The following is a 24,095-nucleotide window of genomic DNA, read 5'->3' on the forward strand; positions in this document are numbered from 1 at the left end:
CTCTCAGCCTTTGTTTCTCTGAGGAAAACAGTCCTAACTTCTCCATCCCACCTTCATAACTAAAATTCCTCATCCCTGGAATCATTAACTCTTCTGCACCCTCCCTAATGCTTTCAGGTCATCCAATTTGGTTCCGCGTTCTTCCATTTCACGGATGTGCCACGGTTTCTGGGTGGTGGCTCGAAGCATCTCACTTCCCTTGACCTCTGGCAGAGTTTGACGCAATGTCCTCTGAACCTGCAGGCCTTTCATGTGTCTGCTTCTGCCAGGCATTTTGTGATTTGTGGGAGAACCGGCAGTTACTGAACACTTTTTTTGGCTGCTCGAGATATCACAGCAACAGTAAATCCAACTCTAGGGCTTGTAAACGTTGTCTCCTGTTGCACTAGCAAATTGCCCTGCAAGGAAATTGGTCCTGGCTCAGTTCATGTACAATGTCTGGCCTCAACAGGTCTCGACTCCCACAGAACTGATCCCAACATCTCAAGAATCTAAAGCCCTCCTTCCGGCACCATTTTTCATCCACACATTGACCTCTTTTATCCCCATATTTTTACACTCGTTTACACATGGTACCAGGCGTGGTCCAGAGATAACTACTTTTGAGATACTGCTTGCAAATTTTCTACCTGGTTCCCTAAATTCTGACTGCAGAGCCACCTATCTCTTTCTGCCTTCGGCATCAGTATTGATGTGTGCCACAGCTTTTGGCTGTTCACACTCACCATCAGTTCTGCAGCAGCTCAGGCTCTAGGTCTCAGTGATATTGAACCTGACATAGCATAGGCAGCATAGCATCAAAGATTCATGTCTGAAGCCACAGAAATGCCTGTCTCTTCTCTTCACCACGGAAATCTCCAGGTTTTTTGGTGCTGTGAGGCAACAGTGCTAACCACTGTGCCCCTGTGCCGCCCCAGACTATCTTTGTAAATTAAGTTCTTCATCCTTGAACATAAGAACATAAGAACTAGATGCAGGAGTAGGCCACCTGCCCCTTCGAGCTGCTCCGCCACTCAATGAGATCATGGCTGATCTTTTGTGGACTCAGCTCCACTTTCCTGCCGAACACCACAAACCTTTATTCCTTTATGCTACAAAAAACTATCAAAAATCTATCTTGGAACCGTTTTGGTGAATGTATTCTGCATCCTATCCAATTTCCTAAAGTGTGGTGCCCAGCTGAGGTGCAGTACTCCAGCTGAGGCCATCCTAGTGTCTTATACAAGTTCTGTAACCTCTTTGCTCTTGTACTCTCTGCCCTATTAGTAAAACTAGGATATTGTATGCTTTATTAACTGTTCTCTCAACCTGTCCCACACCATAAAGACATATGCACATATACGCCCAGGTCTCTCTGCTCTTGCACACCCTTTAGAGTTGTATCTTTTGTTTTATAGTGTCTCTCCATATTCTTTATACCAAAATTAATCACTTCACATTACCCTGCATTGAATTTAATTTGTTACTTGTCCAGCCATTTCACCAACTGCATCAAATACTTTTTTGTTCATGTAAACCACATCAACTTAGAACCTATATAAAAGCAAGATACCGTGAATGCTGGAAAATGCTGGAAGCACTCAGCAGCCCTGGCAGCATCTTTGGAGAGAGGAACAGAGTTAATATTTTAAGTGAATATGATTCTTCCTTGGAACTGAAGGAAGGTAGTGCAGAGATCTGCATATCTGTGCATATACACAAGGGGTCAATGTAAATGCAATACAACTAAGCAATCACTAGAGGGAGCACGGGAGATGTATAAATACAGACAGACAGGACGTCAGTGGCACTCTTCACAGGAACGACAGCTGGTGAGCAGGACACAGAACAGGCAGCTCAGATGTAACATAGTATAAGGGCTGGAGAGAGAACAAACTCATACAAATAAAGCATCTGCTTCAACTGTAAGACTACGAGCTTTATTCAGACACAAGGAATAACACATGGTACCAGGCGACTTCAGAACGCTTACTATAAGATTACAGAAGATGCAGACACAGAAAGATTGAAATGACAAGAAAACTCGTACCGGACTTTCAACGTGGAGAGACTTCGCTGATTCAATTAAACTCGTTGGAACTCCAACGCAGCTGAAAACAACCAGTAATTTAAGCCATCGATGGAAATGTTTTAAACAAATGTTCAACATATATATCATAGCTAATGATTTGAGCACAGCCTCAGAAGAAATGAAAATAGCATTGCTGCTAGCAGGAAATGAAGCTAGAGAAATCTATAAATGCTTTAAATACTTGAAAGGTGAAGGCAACACCAAATTAGAAGTAATACTTAAAAAATTTGAAGATCTCTGTCACACCAGTAACAATGTTGCTTTAAGCCACTCAATGCTCAGAGACCAAATTGCACAGGGGATGAGCGATGCAAAACTTGAACAATCATTATCAGAACAGAAAGGTTTAACGCTGGAAATCACGATTGAAAAGTGCAGATTGCAAGAAGAAAATAACATTAAGTCTTTACCTAGAAAGAACACCTAAAAAGTTTTTCTCCACTGGTCCAAAGCAGTTAAAATGGCGTCTGAGCACATTTTAAACTGCCCAGGGAACAAAAGAGGTAAATCTGCTTCTGCGCATGCGCAGGTAACTCCAGCCGCACATGCGCAGTTGAAATTGCCGTTTTGGGCTCAGATAATTCTGCGCATGCACAAGCCGTGTATGCGCAATTGAAAAAAGAAGTTTGGGACGCAGATTGTTCTGCGCATGCGCAGTTAGCAGAAGATCGAACATCATTCGCCAATCGATCTGCACATGTGCAAGTCGCGCATGCGCAGTTGAATGAAAAGACCGCACAGTTCAACGACGAATCTGCGCATGCGCAAACCATGCATGCCCAGTTGGTCAAAAGGAGCACACAGTTGAAAGATGGATCTGCACATGCGCAAACCGCACATGTGCAGTTTTTTAAAAAGCGCACAGTAAAGGAACATTGATTTGCGCATGCACAATTGATTCCCACGAGCATCATGCCATCAGCAGACGCAGACCACGCCCACTTAAAGTGGAAATGCCCAAAAATCACAAACAAGACTCTTAAAGGCACAAACCCAACAAATTCAACCTCAAAAGGCACAACAGTGACTGAACTTCTACCAGCCGTTGAAAATAACTTTCACAACACCCTGGAATAAGCAGTTTGCACCACCCAAAGTGAAGAGCGCAATGACAAATCCGAAACCAAAGAAGATGATTTGTTCATTGAACATGCAGAGAACAATATCAAATCCGAAACAAAAAGATGATTTGTTTATCGAAAAATACCCCTCTGACATGACTGCATTATTCAGAAATGCTAATCATAGCATCAGCAACATGGTTGCAAAGCTCAACATGACTCTACTCATGGGCGATGAATCCAATACCATGATCTCAGATGTAACATAGTAGAAGTGCTGGAGAGAGAACAATCTCATACAAATACAGCATCTACTTCAACTGTAAGACTACGAGCTTTATTCAGACACAAGGAATAATACAGGTAGGAATGTGATGGATTTATGCCAATGAATGTTGGAGGGGGAAGAATACCTAAAGGGAATGTCTTAAATAGGGTAAGGGCAGGAGAGATTAAATGACAAAGGTGTCACAGAACAAAAGTGAGAGGGGATGCTAATGGTTGTAGCAAAGAAACAAAGCATTTGTCCAGAGTGGGTGTGAATTGCACACTAATGAACACCTTTGTCAGAAAGCAAAAACATGAAAAACAAAATTCAGACCAAAACATGGCCGAACAAAAAGCAGAATCAAAATGGGGAACTAAGTGTTGATACAGAAGGCTGCAAAGTGCTGCTATTCCTCAAGCTTGTGTTGAGCTTCATTGGAACACTGCTGCAGACTGAAGATAGAGATATGAGTGTGAGGGCAAGCTGGTGAATTGTAATGGCAAGTAATCCAAAGCTCCATCTCTCCACTCCACCCTGGTCTTCCCACGTGACTCTTTCTAGGTACACCAATGCGTCCCAATCTGCTCCAGCTCCACACTCCACCCTGGTCTGCTCCAGCCTCTGATTCAACCCTGATCTTCTCCAGCTTCCAACTGGCTCTGGCTGCTTCAGACCACAGGATCATGCCATAGGAAACCCAGCATGATAGAGAGCCACAATTTGAGGAACGGAGTCTCATTTAAACATAATCACACACATGCCTCTTCAAATTGGGTTACTCAGATGCCCTCAAACCTGTTACATTTGAACCATAAGTAGGCGCATTCTCAGCATGTTGGGCTGGGGTTATGGCATTGCCAATTTTAACTCCTCCCCCCACCCCACTCTTCCCAAGCCTCTCCCACCTGTTGTGGAGGTGCTAAATCTTCTCCCACACATTCTAATGATAAATCATTCGATTTGACTGAATTAATTAAAATGTAAATTTAATTAATGATCAATGGTATTCAACTGAGTAATAACAAATTTCTTACCCTTTCTACTGTAGGTACTCAAGAGGCAAGGATACGATGCAGCCTGTGATATGTGGAGTTTAGGGATTCTACTCTACACTATGCTGGCAGGGTAAGGCAGCATAATTGTTTTCATCAGCCGAATGCATGATTGGTTGTCAAGAGGGCGAGAGAAATTTGGAAGTGAAGCAAGCAGTTTTCTTTCTGTGCCTGCCCCCTCCCTCTCCTTCAAAGTGCATTGTTCTACAAGAACGGAACATCAAATTTCACCCACCCCCATACCAAATGGCTAACTGAGGAACAAAAAAGGGGCACTTTCACTGCTCTGAGTATACTATAGACCCATTAATAGACAGAAAGCAATAGAAGAGCAAGTATGTAGGCAAGCTGCTGAAATGTATAGAAACAAAAAGGCTGTAAAATTGAGACTTTAACTGCCCTAATTGTAATTGGGATAAATTCAGTAGAAATGTATTCAGGAATATGTTCTAAGCCACATATCAATCCCAATAAAAGAGGGAGCAGTTTTGGATTCAGTTTTAGGGAATTAATCTGGATAGGTGGAAGGGATATTAATGAGAGAACACCTTAATGCAGTGATCACAATAAAGTTAGATTTACCATTGTTATGGAAAAAGATAATTATGACACCAAGATTAAAGGCTCTTTTTTTAGCCAGCATGGCACAATGGACTGGTTTATAGGGGCTGGTTTAGCACACTGGGCTAAATCGCTGGCTTTTAAAGCAGACCAAGGCAGGCCAGCAGCACGGTTCAATTCCCGTACCAGCCTCCCTGAACAGACGCCGGAATGTTGCGACTAGGAGCTTTTCACAGTAACTTCATTGAAGCCTACTCGTGACAATAAGCGATTTTCATTTCATTTTTCATTTCATGGACTGAATGGCCTCTGTCTGTGCTGCAACTGTTTCTATGTTTCCCATAACTGCTGTTGAGACACAGATACAAGACATTACTGGAATGCAGTCCTGTGACTTCACAGCCCTGAATATCATTAGCAGCGAGGTTGTAGATACACATTGATCGTAAATGCTTTCAATGGTCATGTGCCTTGCAAACAAATATTGGAAGAACTTACAGAGGCAATGAGTAGATGTCCACATGATCCTTTATAGAATGCACTATGACCATGAACAAGAAATTGTCCATGAAATTGTCCATTTGTACCAGATTTATACAGTGGAATTGCTTGTGTTTGTGTGACTCCCGTCACCTGTACTGATGAATTTAATGTTGGACTCCTCATCTAGATTCAAAACACAGCTGAACAGAAGCTGTATCAGTCACATTAAACAGCTTGTAATTCAACTGGTAATAATTCTTGGTGTCTCTATTTCAGATCTCAGTAAAACCTGCAGCTCAGCTTGCCGTCTCCCCTGTCCCACCCACTCTGGCCCCTGTCCCACCCACTCTGCCCCCTGTCCCTATTTGACTGAAACAATAGCCCCATTCATTCCGATCACCTGTTTAATAATGTAATTGTCATTAAACCTTAACAATGTCATTAATAAGATATTAACACACCTGTGCCTGTGCTCGCTGACCTATATTGGCTCCCAGTTGAACAACATTTCAATTTTAAAATTCTCAATCCTGTTTACAAATTCGTCCATGATTTTGCCTCTTCCTTTATCTCTGTAATGTACCCAAGTATCCCTTTAGATATCTGTGCTGCAGCAAAGCTGACCATGCCATCACTGCCAAGACCCAAAGCTCTGGAACTGCTACATCATTTCACCTTTCTACCTGTGTTTCTTCATTAAGGTGCACCATAGATCCTTCCTCTCTGACCAAGCTCTTGGTCGTGTTGCCTAATAATTGCTTATGTGACTTTGTGTCAAACGTTTTATAATTTGTCTTGGGACGTTTAGTTATATTTAAGGCAGTACATAATTAAAGTTTTGGTGGCTTTTGTTATGATCCCCATAGAGATCAATACATGTTTAAAAAGAAGTTCAAACTTCCATTTGATAGCTGAAAAGAAGATATGACAAGACTTCATGTTTTGAGGCTTTTACTGTAACAGACTAAACCTTTTTGACTAAACACTATTGTTATTGGCAATGTACTCTTAGCTATAGAACTTCCCATTTTTATTTTTAACATAACACAAAAACCCACTTCACAGTTAAACATCATGCAGATTTTTAACAAGTCATAAAACTTTCCCAGATCTAGTCCAAATAGATTCTAAGCACCCAGGCTTGACTTCTGCTACCAGACTGGTAGATTTTAACACCTGAACTGTCTGTCATGGTGAGGGATTTTCCTGGGCATTCTCTCGCACAAGTCACATGAATATTCCAGGCACGTTTCAAATCCTCACATCTTTCCAATCTGAGTGCACATTCCTGCCTGTATTCCTGTATGGTGAATAATAGAGGCTTTTGGACTACCGCTGCTTTATCTCTCCTGAATGCTGGAAGAGAAAACTGAGAGTTTCAGGGATATTGTAGGAAACCTTCCCCTCTCAAAGTCCATCTCCATGGCAACATGAATCCAATGCCTTGTATCCAGTTAGAAATGCTGATTAGCTATCCTTGAGATAACTCTCTTTTATCTTGGAAGTAAATGGAAATTTTAAAGAATAGCTGTTTACCTGACATTCTCAACACCTTCTTCACATTGGAGATGATCAGTCTAACCATTGTCAATACAGATGTTCCTGCCATTGTCTGAAAGTGTGAACACCTCACACTTTCTTCCCAGCAAAACAACCTGGGCCTTCCTTTGGTCTTTGACAACAAAGTCACCAAATCCTGTTGTCAGACAGGCTTCGGAACCGGTCACATGACCCCTTTGTTTTACCAGAAATCAAGCATAAACTCCAAGGCAAAACAGTCTTGGATCATAAATGTACCATTTTATCCCACAAAATTGATTGATTTTAAGCAAAACAAAAAACCTAAAGTCACCATTAAATGTTCGAGAGATCAACCAAGACATATTTTCATGAAGTTATTTAACTAGCACACCCTACATCAGCAAACTCCCTCACTCCAGTATTTAGCAACATTGTTCCCCATCCAACAACCCATCCTTTAATAAAGACAGTAAATGCACCTCATCCTTCCATCCAGACACTGTACCCCATCCAATGCCCATCCTTTCACACAGACACTACCCCATCTAATTCCCCATCCTTAGATCCAGGCACTGTACCCTGGCCAACTCCCCATCCTTTCATACAGACACTGGATCCTATCCAACTCCCCATCCTTTCATGGAGACACTGTACCACATGCAGCTTACTATCCAATCATCGACACTATAACCCAAGAAATACCACATCCTTTATTCCTGACATCATATCCTTTCCAACTCCCCATCTTTTGATTGAGACACATGCACCCTTTTCTTTCTTAGCGACAGGTTCCTACTTTCGATCCCCTTTCATGCTACCTTTCTTCTCTCTCAACTTGTCAATTTTATTTGTTGAGCCTTGCATGCTGTGGGAGGCTCCTTAGAAAATCATGGGTCCATTGCTGCAATGTCCACTCTATTGTGGATAGCACAATGGCTTCACAGCTCCAGGGTCCCAGGTTTGATTCCGGCTTGGGTCACTGTCTGTGCGGAGTCTGCACATCCTCCCCGTGTGTGCGTGGGTTTCCTCCGGGTGCTCCGGTTTCCTCCCACAGTCCAAAGATGTGCAGGTTAGGTGCATTGGCCATGATAAATTGCCCTTAGTGTCCAAAATTGCCCTTAGTGTTGGGTGGGGTTACTGGGTTATTGGGATAGGGTGGAGGTGTTGAACTTGGGTAAGGTGCTCTTTCCAAGAGCCGGTGCAGACTCGATGGGCCGAATGGCCTCCTTCTGCACTGTAAATTCTATGATCTATTAATTCACCTGAGGAAGGAGCAGTGCTCTGAAAGCTTCTGATTCAAAACAAACCCTGTTGGACTTTAACCTGGTGTTGTAAGACATCTTGCTGTGCTCACCCCAGTCCAACACCGGCATCTCCACATCACTCTATTAATGTCACTCTTGCTTTAATCAAACTGCTTGTGTTTTTCCTTGGACTCAGCAGCTGTATATGAGATCCCATCAATGACATAGGAACTGCAATAATGGCTGTTTCAAATCTTCTCAGTGTAATATCAGGAAATGTAAAATGGAACATTCTGACGGTCAACAGTTTTTTGAGGTTTTGCTGGAGTCTAAAGGTTGAGAGATTTTCTTGCTTCTTGATTAGCTTCACACCTTTTGCAAATGGACCTGAAGATACTCCTGAAGAAATCCTGGCACGCATTGGAAGTGGGAAATATGCCCTTACTGGAGGAAATTGGGACAGCATTTCTGACGCTGCCAAGGTGAGTTGAATTAATGCAGGCAAACAGACAAACCTCTGAGCCCTGAATTCCAAACAATGTAGGGCAAATCATGCTGGAAATATAAAAGTATCTGAATGTTGCACAATGTTATTAATGCACAACTAGGGCAGTACTTGTTTCAAGGACGATATCCTGTGATTTGCGAATTGGTGCTTGTGCTGGGAGATTTGGGTTGATCCACTGCTAGCGTCACAAAAACAGCATCTTGTGCTTAACTTGCGCATGACTTCTGTGATTAATGATCTGGAGGAAGGAACTGAAGGCACTGTTGCTAAGTTTGCAGATGATACAAAGATCTGTAGAGGGACAAGTAGTATTGAGGAAGCAAGGGGGCTGCAGAAGGATTTGGACAAGCTCGGAGAGTGGGCAGTGAAGTGGCAAATGAAATACAATGTGGAAAAGTGTGAGGTTATGCACGTTGGAAGGAGGAATTTAGGCAGAGACTATTTTCTAAATGGGGAAATGCTTCGGAAATCAGAAGCACAAAGGGACGTGGGAGTCCTTGTTCATGATTCTCAAGGTTAATGTGCAGGTTCGTCGGCAGTTAAGAAGGCAAATGCAATGTTAGCATTCATGTCAAAAGGGCTAGAATACAAGTCCAGAGATGTAATTCTGAGGCTGTATAAGGCTTGGGTCAGACCCCATTTGAAGTATTGTGAGCAGTTTTGTGCCCCGTATCTAAGGAAGAATGTGCTGGCCTTGAAAAGGGTCCAGAGGAGGTTCACAAGAATGAAGAACTTGTCGTATGAGAACCGGTTGAGGACTCTGGGTCTGTACTCATTAGAGTTTAAAAGGATGAGGGGGGATCTTAGAGTGGACGTGGAGAGGATGTTTCCACTTGTAGGAAAATTAGAACCAGAGGACACCATCTCAGACTAAAGGGATGATCCTTTAAAACAGAGATGAGGAGGAATTTCTTCAGCCAGAGGGTGGTGAATCTGTGGAACCCTTTGCCGCAGAAGGCTGTGGAGGCCAAATCACTGAGTGTCTTTTAGACAGAGATAGATAGGTTCTTGATTAATAAGGGGATCAGGGGTTATGGGGAGAAGGCAGGAGAATGGGGATTAGTAAATAGGAGCCATGATTGAATGGCGGAGCAGATTCAGTGGGCCGAGTGGCCTAATTTTGCTCCTTTGTCTCATGGTCTGATGGTGATGCTGTATGTTAATTGTCCATTAAACTCACTTTAGTAAACTGACTAGTAATTAACTGTGTAAGTGCCCTTTTAATGATTTGCTAATTATTTTGACTGCTAATCTACCTTTTCCACAAGAAGGGAACAATTGTAATAATTATATTTGGAGCCTCATTCCTAACAGTTATTTTAGAAACTTTTAAAAATGCTCAATAAAATGTAAATGTAAATAATTTTTCTTACTTTTCTTTCCTGCTGTTTGCACTCTCCCTTAATCCAATCTTTCTGTCCCTCACTTTGGGCCTGATCTGTATTGAGGTTTCCAAGTAGAGTTCTGATCCCTGAACACATTGTTTTAGCTCCGTGCCATGTATTATTTTCTCCTTCGGAGGTCAGGCTTACCTCCTGGTCGGGTGGCTACAAAAGAGGCAACAGCCATGAGCAGGTAGGCTTCCTGCTGGAGAAGAGATTGCAACTTCGACAGGGTATAATGTGGCTTGTAGTAGGGTGAGGAGTGATTGCGAGGGATCAGAGGCAGACCGGGCCAGAGGTGCTGGTAGGAATCGAAGGGCTGCTCATTTTGAGATGAGGGTTCCAATCATGTGGATGAAAGCAGATTAACTTGGGGGGCCAGGACTCTTGCTGCTCCAGAATCCCGAGCAGTCTATGATGTGTAGTTACTATTTACACACAACAGTCCTCGTCTCCCTTCAGCTGTCAGTTGAAAAACCATGCGCGGAATTCTCCGCTCCCCACGTGGTGTGGGAGAATCGTGGGAGGGCCTCCAAACATTTTTTACGCCCCCCTGGCGCCCCCAGCGATTCTCTGCATGACGAGGTCGCTGCCGAGAAAGACAGAGGCCCGCTCCTAGCCCCCCGGGTGGGGGTGAATTAGGTGCGGGGAGCGGGCACCGAGGCCGTCGTGAACCTCGGCGGAGTTCACGACCGCCTTCACGAATTCGGCCCCCTGCGGAGAATTCCGCCCCACACTAGTAAGGGATTTACAGCGGTTAACATTCCTGGGTTCTAAGTTGGATAGCCCCAAGCACAGATGAGGGGGTCACAGTGCGTGGTTACCACATGTCTATTCACAGTGTGATGAATGTAAGAAATGGGTACGTATATCATATTTCATATCTGTTGCAGCAATATTATTAAAGAATCTAGGTGATGGTATCCAGACCCTGTGGCTGTAAAAGGTGCAATTCAGATGTTGTAAAAGTAAGATCATCATTCATTCCAACCATATACATGTTTACAAAAAGAAACCTGCTGAAATCTTGTTATGATTGCTGGAGGTTCCCTCGAGAGTAGGTAATTTGAGGATAGGGCGTGAACAAACCAAAAATATTCAGAGTCTGTTCTGGGCGGGATTAGTGGAATCATTCCCCACGGTGTAGCGCCGGAATTGGCCCTGTTTTCTAACAGGACTGTTGCCCGTTTAGGACCCAGCGGGGATACCGCCCCGAGGCTGTACTTAGCGTCCTTTCCTGCATTGAGGATCTCTGACGAGCGGAACTTCTCAGTGCAGGAAGAGATTGAGGGACCTTTTTAAATCCCCAATGCGACCCGTGGACCCCCCAATGCCCTAACTCACCTGTAATGGGATTCGCGAGACCCCCCCCCCCACATCCAACCTCACAGGGACAGGGCACGCCTGGCATGGGCAAAATGTCAGCTTGGCACCTTGGCACTGCCAGCCTGACACCCTTTCAGTGCCCCTGACAGCCTGGAAGTACTACCTAGGCACCCTGGCAGTGCCAGTGTGGCACTCACGTGGCACTTCCTGGGTGCCCGGGGGCACTGCCAGATTGCCAGACTGGCAATTCCAAGGTGCCTGGGTGGCACCAGCAGTGCCAGGATGCCACCCTTCCCAGAGGCTAAACACCCAGGGGCCTCTGATCGATGGGGGACCCCCCTTGCCCCCCCCCCCCAAATGAGGTCCTGCCTGGTCCCTGTTTGTGGGGACCACCGCTGAATGATTCTTGGCTGGGGTCTCCTCAGCTGGATAGATGCCGGGGGGCCATTCCATCCAGTGCGCGCATAGTTGAAAGTGCTTTTAAGTTCATCGGGAGTTTCGAGGAAAGCCTCTTCTGTGATCTTCTAGCCATGTCCCGCCTCAATACTGGTGGGATGCGGCTGTTAGATCATGCCCATTGTATTTGGACTTTAATAAGCAATTCAGGGGATCTTCATGGGACAAAGATTATGTAATTAATGGGAGGAGCCAGTTCAGTCTGTAGTTTTGCATTTTGCTATAGGTTTGGCAGCATGCTAGGAGTTTTCAGTTGAGCAGCAGTTTTTGAAAAAACGCTGACAAGTTAAGCAGCAAACTGACACAGACAGAAGAATCTGCATGCTGTTTGTTGAGAGCGTTTCATTCTCTCATCAAGTGGTCTTCCAAAGAAATCTCTAGTGTACAGCAAGTAACCCTGTGTGCGCAAACTTTATTGTTAGGTAGTTTTTGATCTGTGATGGGCTTTGCTTAATTGGAGATCGAGATGGTGTTAGTAGTAAAAAGAGTTTCCTTTTATTTTAAGAATTGTTTAACTGTTAATTGAACAATTATTCTCACTGATGTTAATGTGTTTAATAATCCTGTGTTAAGAATAAAGTTTGTTTAAATATAAAAGATACCTATTGGTCAGTGCAATCACTCCTGGAGCAAAGTGTACTTTCCTCACAGTTCTAAAAATGTAAAAACTTGTTTGGAGTTCTTGTTCGGCATCATAACAGATTTTGGGGTCTGGTCCTGGATTGTATCAAGTGTAGTGTGCTTCTTAATCATAGAGAGATTGCCATGTGTTGGCAGCTTTAATCAGACTGTTCATCAACTGCACATCAGTGAAGGGATGGAGAGGGGTAATCATAGACATTTAGAATTACAGAAATTTGTGGTGAAGAAGGCTAAAGAAGGGTGGAAAGAGGTATCCATTTCTTGGGGAGATGGTGGGGTAGTTGTAATGTAAGTGGACTCGCAATCCACAGGTCCAGGGATTCAGATTGCACCATAGCAGTTGACCGAATTTAAATTCAATTAATAAATCTGAAATTGAAAGCTGGTCTCAATAATGGTTAACAGGAAACCATTGTCAATTGTTGTTAAAACCCATCTGGTTGACTCTTAAACGCCCTCCAAAATGGCAGTTAGTTCCAGGGCAATAAGGATTGTTGGCCTTGACAGAGACACCCACATCCCATGAAAGAATAAGTGAAAAAGGCTTTTCAAGATTTGGTCCGACGTGGTTGATTACACCATTTAAAGTCTATATGCAAATATTTTAGAAAGCAAGGACAGTTTCTGCCTTTACCATCGTTTCAAATTATTGAGTGCCACAATCTCTCAACGATCTCTCCTCAATTCCCCTATCATTCTTCCACGAATTAATTTAAATCTGTGCTCTCCTATCTACTGGATTTATATCCCCCATAATTTTATACACCTCAATTTCCTCTATTCGAAAGAACTTCACCCCAACCTATCCAAAATGAAAATACTGCAGGTGCTGGAAATCTGATGTATAAGCAGAAAATTCTGGATACACTTAGCAGGTCAGGCAGCGTTGATGGAGAGAGAAACAGCCAATTACTTTTCATAAGAGCTGGAAATAATTGGAAACACAATTAATTTTGAACAAGTGAAATTGTTGAGTGTGGGAAGAAGAAAAAAGGAAAGATCATAATATCGTAAGATGTAGAAGAAGTAGACCATTCTGCTCCTTAAGCCTGCCCCAATATTTAACAAGATCAAGGCTGATCTGATCATGGCCTCAACTCCACTTTTCTGCCCATCTCCACGGAGCCCCTTGTAGATCAAAAATAGCAAATCAAACATAACTCAACTTTGAAAACATTCAGTGGCCCAACCTCTGTCGGGACATACGGGTTGGCCTTTCATTTAACTCGATTATCGCTGATTTTCTATCTCAGTGCCATCTTTCTGCACTATCTCCATATCTCTTAATGTCATTGGTGTCCGGAAATCTATTAATATCTGATTTGAACACACTCAATGACTGAGCCCCTGCAGACTCCTGGAGTGGAGTCACATACTTCCAGAATCATAGAATCATTGAACCTTAAAATGTAGAAAGAGGCCATTTGGCCCTCTGAAAGAGCACCCCATCTAAGCCCACGTCCCCACCCTATCCGTTTAACCCCATAACCCACCTAACCTTTTGGACACTAAGGGGCAATTTAGCATGGCCAATCCACCTAACCTGCACATATTTGGACTGTGGGAGGAAATCGGTGCACCCAGAGGGAACCCATGCTGACACGGGGCGAAAACGCAAACTCCACACAGTCACCCAAGGTTGGAATCGAACCCCGGTCCCTGCCGCTGTGAGGCAGCAGTGCTAACCGCTTTGCTACCATTCCGCCCTTATGATCTGAATGATCTGTCACAGACAGAATGATCTGTCTATTCCTACTATCTGTTTCCTGTCCGTTAACCAATTTTCAATCCATGCCAGTATGATTTCCCCTATCCCATGAGCTCATTAGCTTTACCAATCTCATGTGCAGGACTTTATCAAAAGCTTTCTGAAAATTCAAATACTCCATATCAACTAGTTCTCCCTTACCTATTCTGTGAGTTACAACCTCAAAAAAACCTGCAACCGGTTTGTCAAACTTGATTACCCTTTCATAATTCAATGTTGACTTTGCCCAATCTCACCATTTTAAAAAATTTGTTCGTGGGATGTGGATATCGCAGGCTGGGCCATCATTTATTAACCATTCCAAATTGCCCTTGTGGGGGGCAGTTAAGAGTCAACCACATTGCTGTGGATCTGGAGTCATATGTAGGCCAGACCAGGTGACATCATCTGATTTTGTTCCCTAAAGGACATTAGTGAACCAGATAGGTTTTTACGACAATGGACAATAGTTTCATGGTCACCATTCGAAAGTCATCATGGACTTTCAATTCCAGGTTCTTTTAAAAAATATATATTTTCTTAAGGCATTTATGGTTTTATAATAACAAAAGACACAAGTACAGATATAAACATAGTTCTACACGTAACACCCCCCTCCACCTCACACAGTTCTCGCCTCCGCTAGACCGACATAGTCTAACTCCTTCCCCCTTGCTCGCTAAACCCCGCCCCCTGTATTGAATCTGCTGACGGTTCAATTTTCTCAGAAGAAGTCGATAAACAGCTGCCACCTCCGAACGAACCGTAATGATGAACCTCTGAAGCCTGAGAAGCTCAGCCATGTCACTGACCCATACACCTGATTTGGGGGGCTTCGAGTCCCTCCCCGCTAGTAAGATCCGTCTCCGGGCTACCAAGGAGGCAAAGGCCAAAACATCAGCCTCTCTTGTCCCCTGGACTCCCGGGTCTTCCAACACTCCAAAATCGCCACCTCTGGACTCGGTACCACCCTCCACCTTTAACCCTGGACATGACATCTGCAAATCCCTGCCAGAATCCCCTGAGCTTCGGGCATGCCCAAAACATGTGGACATGATTTGTGGACCCTCCTTCACATCGCCCACACCTGTCCTCTACCCCAAAAAACCTGCTCATCTGGGCCACTGTCATGTGTGCCCGGTGAACCGCCTTGAATTGTATCAGGCTGAGCCTGGCACATGATGAGGACGTATTGACTCTGCTCAGGGCATCCTCCCACAGACCCACCTCTAACTCCTTTCCCAACTCATCCTCCCATTTACGTTTTATCTCACCTATCAGGGTTTCCTCCCACTCCATGAGTTCTTTGTGAATTTCCCGATACTCCCCCCCCCCTTTCTGGTCAGCCCACTTCTTTGAAAATCTCCCAAAAGCCTAACCTCTGACCAAAATTGTGTTGTTATCTGCACTAACATTTCTTTACGAGGCCCTGTGTCAGATTTTGATTGGAAGCCTAAAATGTGCTTTGGAACATTTTGCTGCACTAAAGATGGAACATCAATGTAAGTTGTTGTTGCTGTGTATTTAAAGTTCACTTGTTGTCCATAAAACACTGTGCGATGCCCTAGCAATGTGAATGGTGTTAATAGAGATGCAAATTATTTTTAAACAGGATTGATGAATTTGCCAAAGTAGCAGACGACCAAGTTTTATAAAGATTAATTTGCTGGTTTGAATTTTACAGAGTATAATTTCAATGCTGGAAAGCACCCAAGCTCTTTCACAGGAATTAATTTGGACAAAAACTGACACCACGCCAAAGGAGAATACATAAATACAAAATGTTTGATCGATTGTAATCCGTTGCTGCTTATCTAATATGTTGGGATTTCCCCTGCAGGACATGGTATCTAAGATGCTGCATGTTGATCCTCATCAAAGGCACACGGCAGCACAGGTTCTTCGACACCCCTGGATAGTAAATCGGGAATATCTATCACAGAATCAGCTCAGCAGACATGATGCCCATTTAGTCAAGGCAAGTTCCAGATAATTTGTTTAAAATATAAGCCTCATTTTACCACTTTGCCTTCTATCCCAACTATCCTGAAATTCCTGCTGCGGATCTCTGGAGAGATGCTCACAGAGATTAATGGAATTGTCCCTAGAGTTTCTTGTCGGGCCGTTAATGGCTCATCTCAAAGGGCTGCACACCGTGTCTTGGATGGTTCTCATGATCAGCACTGCAATGAACCATAGCCTCTGCCTTTGCTACTCGGTGACCAGCCTGAGGGAAGTCCTCATCGTAGGTTGAACTCTGATTCACCTACATCCCAGTAGCACTCATGTCACATCTTCTCAGCATCTTCCTCTCATGGCTTCACAGAAGTCAGGGAACTGCCACACAAGGAGCATGGCAGATGCTAAATATAGTGCCAGCCTTTTGTGCTGCAGCGTGTTGGCATTACAGCAGCATGGGCACAGTGTGAAATAAATGAATCTTGGCATTCTGACCTGGAAAATGCTTGATCTTTCATGTTTATTAAATGGTTTCTTGCTGCATTGATGATAGAACTCACAGAAATGGGCAGGGGGACAATCACAGTGCTGTTTTCTGTTGTAAACACAAAGCTTGATTTGGCAAAACCATTCAATAGGAAGAGCAATTACTGGAAAAAAAACCACCATAATGCAACAGAAGAGAGTTGTAAGGGCTGAACGTTGACTGCATGAATCTTTCCAATTCTTTTTCTCATTGTATTTTAGTTTAGTTTATATATCATTATATAATTATATTATAGTTTAGTTGTCATACTCAACACTTACAATTTATACAGCTGGATTAGTATTAGCCCCCTGGAGGAATCGTCAAGCAAACCAGTGAGTTATGGGTCCAATGCAGTCACTGCATTTTGGTGCGTTGGGACTGATTGGAAAATTTCACTGCAGTCATCAATAAAACGAAAAACACAGATAGGGCAAATGATCATGATTAAAGAATCCCTGACCAGTGAAAATATTGCCACAGTAAATGTCGTCTTTGACATGGCTTGACTCTTGGGCAAACGTCCACCTGCATCAGTACAGTTAGTTTCACCTCCTGCCGAGCGCGTGAGGAGTGAGTAATGAGTGTGGCTATGCAGTGAGGCAATATCAGCTGGCCAAGTGGCTAATGGGTGGCTGATGGTGCTGTAGGTCAAGGCCAGAAAGTTAAGAAAGGCTGCTTTTCTTGCTGTCAAAGGAGATTCGTGCTGGGTTATTTCCCCTGATTTATTTAAACTGCGAATGCGGTGACGAATGTAGCATTTCATGGGATGATTGTACTCTGTGCACAAAGTGTGAAACACTGATTGGGTGACTTTGGTTTTCCTTTTTAAAAAACACAGAATGGTGCTTGGTACCGTGCTCCTTACAGATATCACAAATCACTAAAACATTGTGATTTCTTCCCATTAGTTATGGTGCAGTGATAATGACTACCCATGATCAAAAACAAGGGGACATTTCCTTGGCCCTGTGATTTCCTTCACAGAAAATCCAGTAATAATTATGAAAATATTGATTGATTTTACACTTATTTGCATTTACTAATGCAGTTTCTTAACAATTCAAAAGACAATACAAGTCTAGTTTTGACGAAAGGGCGGCACGGTAGCATAGTGGTTAGCACTGTTGCTTCACAGCTCCAGGGTCCCAGGTTCGATTCCCGGCTTGGGTCACTGTCTGTGCAGAGTCTGCACGTTCTCCCCATGTCTGCGTGGGTTTCCTCCCACCATCCAAAGATGTGCAGGTTAGGTGGATTGGCCATGATAAATTGCCCTTAGTGTCCAAAATTGCCCTTAGTGATGGGTGGGGTTACTGGGATATGGGGAGAGGGTGGGGGTGTCTGCTTGGGTAGGGTGCTCTTTCCAACAGCCGGTGCCGACTCGATGGGCCGAATGGCCTCCTTCTGCACTGTAAATTCAATGATTCAAAGATATAGGGCAAAATTCTCCGACCCCCACGACGGGTGGGAGAATAGCGGGAGGGCCTTCCCGACATTTTTGCCGCCCTCCCGCTATTCTCCCCCCCCCCCCGCCGAAGTCCCGACCCGAATCGCTGCCGCCGTTTTTTTACGGCCGGCAGCGATTCTCAGCTGTTAGATGGGCCGAAGTCCCAGCCCTTTCCGCCGTTTTTACGAACGGCAAACACACCTGGTCTTGCCGTTCGTAAACACGGCGTCACAAACTCGCTTTTTATAACCATGGCACCGATTGGCACGGCAGTACCACGGCCGTGCCAAGGGTGCCATGGGCCTGCGATCGGTGGGCACCGATCGCGGGCAGCGGGCCCGATGCCCGCGCACTACTTGTCCTTCCGCCGCCCCGCAGTATCCATTCGCGGGGCGGCTGAGGGGCAACCCGGCCCGCGCATGCGCGGGTTTCGCGCAAAAACGCGATGACGTCACCCGCGCATGCGCGGGTTGGAGTCTTCCAAACTGCGCATGCGCGGCTGACGTCATATGACGCGTCAGCCGGCGCTAACTCCGGCAAGCGGGCTTAACGATTTTTGTTAAGCCCGTCTTGCCGGAGCCTACGGCGTCGGGCTGCTAGCCCCGACCGGGGACCAGAATCGGTCCCCGGTCGGGAAGGGGCGCGCTGCCGTAAAACCCGCCCGGGTTTTACGGCAGCTTTCGATTTCTCCCGTTTTGGGAGAATCTCGCCCATACAGCTTGGTTTTCCTCCCACAATCTGACCAGAGTATAAAAGATGGAAAAAGGAGCAAGACGATTAATCATCTCTGTCCCCATGTTTCACCCTTCAATCTCCAGTGGACATGGGCTTGATTACCCCTTCTTTGCCCACTGCATGTACTTTATGCTCATGTAGAATTTAGTCTGAACCTACTTCAGGTGAGGGATAAATTCTGCCCATTTACAGCTTGCTGTATTTCTTTTGAAGTGGTTTAGAGGCCAGCCTTTACCAATGTTCTCAGCTTTTCAAAATATATTTTTCTAACTCTGTCCCTCACCACCTGGATACAACTGGAAACATTATTTTCTGAGGGTGAACTCTAACCACAAATTTTCCTGAAAAATAAACCATTTCTTAAAATTCCACTTACCTAAGGATGGGTTAGCCGCAGTCCCAATTTCTAACCAGCATTCGGTGTTTATGGCTGCAGTGCTCATGTATGTGGACACTGTATTTGACTTAGCTGTGATGTCCTCTATGGCCCACCAGCCTTCCAACACTCTTGTCTAGCCTCACATACTGAGAACTGTCACTTAGGTGTAGTACTGAAGGCTGATGTACCCAAATAAGGGAAAAGAGACGAGGTTGGTAGAATGAATCTTTTAAAATCATGCCTCGTAGACTAACAGCCAGAATCTAAATTGTAATGTCCACTTTACGGGTTCTGTTTTCAATCTTATTACAGGGTGCAATGGCCGCGACCTACTTTGCATTAAACCGTACACCTCAGGCACCAAGACTAGAACCTGTATTGGCATCAAACCTGGCTCAGCGAAGAGGAATGAAACGATTGACTTCTACAAGACTATAACAACTACTGTACAGCAACTCTAGGAAGTTTTCTATTCACTATTCAGTATATATAACATACATGGGCCTCTCTTAGACAATGCAAGAGGTGCCAAAAGGCCCAAAGTATTCACAGAGGTTGGGCCTAGTTTTAGGCTCATGTTATTCAGTGGTCCCAGAACAGACAAAGTTGCCATTCATCAAACTTGCTGCACTGCAAAGGACAAGAGATGAACAAAACTTAATACCTTTTCTAAATTAACAGGGCCGTTTTTGTTTTTTTGCCTGGTATTGTTTGAAAAGAACGGGCAAAATTTGATTGTGAAAACTAGACCTAACCTCTTGCATAAGTAAGTGGAGAAGGATAAACAACACAAGTGCTTTGAGAAAACTCTTGTACTCGCTGCTCTATCAAAAGCAGAGCAATGTTGTTACCTCGTAATTGTTTAAAAAAGAATAAGGAGACTAAAAAAAAGGCAACAGTTTGAAGCAGACAGATCTCTACACTGAGAATCCTGCCCGGTTGGGCCCACGGTGTCTCAACTGTTTTTTGTTTGTTGGGACGCATCAATTCAGTCCAAGTGAAATATTTGTGAACCACCCACATGCACTCATTGATGTTTTTCTATATTATAATTGATTTTTTTTTTGGAAGTCCTGTGATAATGTGACGTAGCAAGAAGCACAATGAACTTCTAAGTGTAGAAGGACACGAGGATTGTAAGCAGTGTCTTTTCATTGGTGGGTGCATGTGGAGTACTGTGATGAGACAATGCTATAACAGCTAAATGTTGACTAGTTTATACATAGCTCAGTTTCCTAGCACTATGACTTAGCTTTAACCTATGGTATTGTGTAATTTACTTACACTGAAAGGGGTGGCATGACCTTAATATGGCAGTATTAGTGTCAGAATCAGCAATGTTGTGATTCTGATATTAACAATCAAATACGATGCTCAGAAAACAATTTTTATTCTCCCCACTTTTCTTCCTGCTGCTCCTCACCTGAAGATGCTGACATCCTGCTGGGTTATATGGACCGGAATTCTCCAGCTGTTGTGATTCTCTGTTGCCGCCGGCAGCACAGCCATGCCTGCAGGTCTTCTGGTGGCGTAAGGTAGCTTCAATGGGAAATCCCATTGAAAAGCGACGGGAGCAGAGAATCCCGCCATCAGTGAACACCACGTAGCCGAGAAACACGCGGCTGGAGGACTGGAGAATCCAGCCCATAATCAGCAGTTATCTTCGAGCTCCTCTCACAAGTAGTCATTACTCATGTGTGAACCTTGACAGTAGTATAAGCAGGTTGTGCAATCATGAGGAACCATAGCTGAGCCTGATTCCGTACTTACACAACATTAATGTAAATCAACAATTTCAGACAGGGTAAATAAATAGCAATCAGGAGCATCCTGGGCAATTTTGCTCTCTCTGAGCTGAGGCTCGCTGCTGAGTCCCTACCCCATCCTGGGAGAGATCAGCTGACTCACCAATCACATAGATTTTGTCACACGTTACCACAAGAAAATACCTGGTGCCTTGGAATTTTTGGCATTGTCATGCACATGACATAGTTGGCTGAAAGTATTTGATGACAATTTATCAGAAGGCCATCATTGTTACTGTCTACATTTGCGAGAGACATGGGAGGTCTTTCAAGGTTGTGTCACTGTACTTCATGCTGCTTTGGAAGGGAGTTGCTAACTCAAGGTTCCCTTCTGAGTTGCCCATTTGTACTGACCTGTGAAGTGATTTGAGTGTGGGCTGAATGGTTATGGCCATGGGTAAACTGAGTCCAATAGAATTCCCATTGACAGTAGTGGGAGCAGAGACTCCCGCTGCCAGCAAATGTTGCGCTGCCTCCCACTGCCGAGAAACACGTAGCTGGGAGGCCGGAGAATCCAGCCCACGTTTTTAGGGTGTTATTAGCTTCTGTTTCTAGCATCAGAAAAACATGAGAATATAGGATGCCATATAAAGCAGGTAAACTTTGGAGAAAATGAATGAATTGTTTTTGTTTGGAACATGATTAACACACAAGACAATACTCACAGAACTAAAACAAAGAAACTGCGAAACGACAACCCATAATTACTTGCCCGGTTCACATTGAGTGTGAAGGCTGTATCAAATCACTTGTGGAAAAATAAATAGTGGAGATTGGACTTCACATTTCACTATAAATAATAGGGACAGTGAAGTGTTCAGTAATTTGTATTTTGTGTTTCACATGCATCTCCTTCATGGCATCATCATCCATGACATCAATGTCACAAAGGTATCTTCCATTCCAATCTGAATGTAAAATCTGGGAGAGGTTTGAGGGCTTTTAAATCTGATTCTGTTAATTAACCAGCCTGAAGAAGTCTTGGTTATGATGGTGTGTAAGGTTAAAGTGATATTTTGTTAGGGGTAAGGAGTCCATTATGAAACCGGATGCACCATCCGGCATTAACCTCGGCACTGGAAATGAAAACGGCAAACCCAGCCCGGTCGACCCTGCAAATTCCTCCTTACTAAAATCTGGGGGTTTGTGCCAAAGTTGGGAGAGGTGTCTCATGAACTAGTCAAGTAACAAAGTAACAGCCTGATGTAGTCTGTAAGGTATGATTTTGTGAATATGACTATGTCCCAGACACCACCATCACCATTCCTGGCTATGTACTAACTCACCGGCGTCCATTGAGATCGGTACTGGGCATCGGCTGGCACCAATCCAAATGTGATGCTCCAACCCCTGCTGGCGGCAGGATCGAGGCCCGTGCCCGCGCGCCAGTGGGAACATGTAAGTGAATGCGAATGGATCTTAATGACCCATTTGGGGGACTGGGCACCCTAATCTCTGGCCCTCTGTGATTCTCCTGTCCCCTTGGCCGGGAATCATGTGGACAGGGATTACTCCAGGTCTCACCAAACGTGAGCCTGACTTGGCAAACCTCACGATGGGCCAGGGCATAACCCCTTCAGGGAGTTTCCCCCAAAGTCCAACTGAGGGCCATCTCCACCCACCCCCCACAATCTGTCTACCCCTCCTCTACCAGACACCCCCATCCCCCCAGAGACCCCCAAGATTGCATAACCCCCCACAGAGACCCCAATTAAAGGAATCCCCCTCAGAGACCCGTTAACTAGAGCAACTCCCATAGAGACCCCCTAACTACAGGGACCCCCCCCCCCCCCTTGCAGAAAAGAGACCCCTGTCCAGAAGCTACAGAGCAATCCAGACTGGGGCAGTGAAAAATATTACAGCTATAACACTTATCTGCCATTCCTGGAATGAACCCAGCTGTGATCTGTGTTTAAACCCTGCAGATCCATTAGCTGCAAGCCATTTCTAGTAGTAGTTTGTTAATGACAGCTTCCACAAAACAGCTACAGCCTTGAGTCATTCATCCCACTTCTTGGATGAGTGACTCTAAGTGATAAAAACCACAATGTTTAGAAACCTCAACCACATCAAAGAGAGGTTAATGCATTCTAATTACTCAAGCGGTGACCCCTTTAATTAGGGGGTCTCTGTGGGGGAATCCCTTTAGTTAGGGGGTCCCTGTGGGGGGGAGATTCCTTTAGTTAGGGTGTTTCTGTAGGGGTCCTTTAGTTAGAGGGTCCCTGTGGGGGGTGCAACATGGTAGCACAGTGGTTAGCACTGTTGCTTCACAGCACCAGGCACCTGAGTTTGATTCCCAGCTTGAGTCGCTGTCAGTGCGGAGTCTGACGTTCTCCCCGTGTCTGGTGGGGTTCCACCGGGCGCTCCGATTTCCTCCCATAAGTCCTGAAAGAAGTGCTTATTAGGTGAATTGGACATTCTGAATTCTCCCTCGGTGTACCTGAACAGGCGCCGGAGTGTGGCGACTGGGGGATTGTCACAGTATATTTGCTGCAGTGTAAGCCTACTTGTGACAATAATTAGATTATTATTAGTTAGAGGTTTTCTGTGGGGGGGGGTCCTTCAGTTAAAGGGTACTCGTATTAAGGGGAACCCTGGGGGGGGGGGGTCTCCTTATTAAGTACGTCCCTGGTGGGTTCTCCCTATTAAGGGGGGTCCCGGGGTGGTGGTCGGGTCACCCCCGTACTCCGGGGTGGGGGGCTGCTTTGCGGTGCGGAGGGGGGTGGCCGGTCGTGGCACTCTGCTATACTGCTGCCCACTCAAAATTACAGCCTGATAGTAGGATTCCCTCGGGAATCCCTCATATTCCTCGCCATACATAAATTTACATGGCAAGGGATGCTGAATCGCTTCCCGATTTGTGCTCCCAGGGAGAATGGAAATCGGTAACAATTCTCCCAAACGGAGAATCCTGGCCACTAT

General features: G+C 44.6%; 1 protein-coding gene across 6 annotated transcripts in view; it reads left to right on the forward strand.

Annotated features, from left to right (window-relative positions):
* Positions 1 to 21,970, forward strand: part of rps6ka2 (ribosomal protein S6 kinase, polypeptide 2) — a 498,908-nt gene extending 476,938 nt beyond the window's left edge. For all 6 annotated transcript variants that reach the window (XM_038808497.1, XM_038808501.1, XM_038808509.1 and 3 more), the window contains 4 exons: positions 4,449 to 4,525; positions 8,626 to 8,743; positions 16,163 to 16,300; positions 19,681 to 21,970. In XM_038808497.1, the coding sequence (XP_038664425.1) occupies positions 4,449 to 4,525; positions 8,626 to 8,743; positions 16,163 to 16,300; positions 19,681 to 19,806 (459 nt within the window). In that variant the 3' untranslated portion in view covers positions 19,807 to 21,970. The remainder of the gene's footprint in view (positions 1 to 4,448; positions 4,526 to 8,625; positions 8,744 to 16,162; positions 16,301 to 19,680) is intronic.
* The last annotated feature ends 2,125 nt before the right edge of the window (positions 21,971 to 24,095 follow it).

Source organism: Scyliorhinus canicula, chromosome 1, assembly GCF_902713615.1.
Source record: "Scyliorhinus canicula chromosome 1, sScyCan1.1, whole genome shotgun sequence".
NCBI classification, from domain to species: domain Eukaryota; kingdom Metazoa; phylum Chordata; class Chondrichthyes; order Carcharhiniformes; family Scyliorhinidae; genus Scyliorhinus; species Scyliorhinus canicula.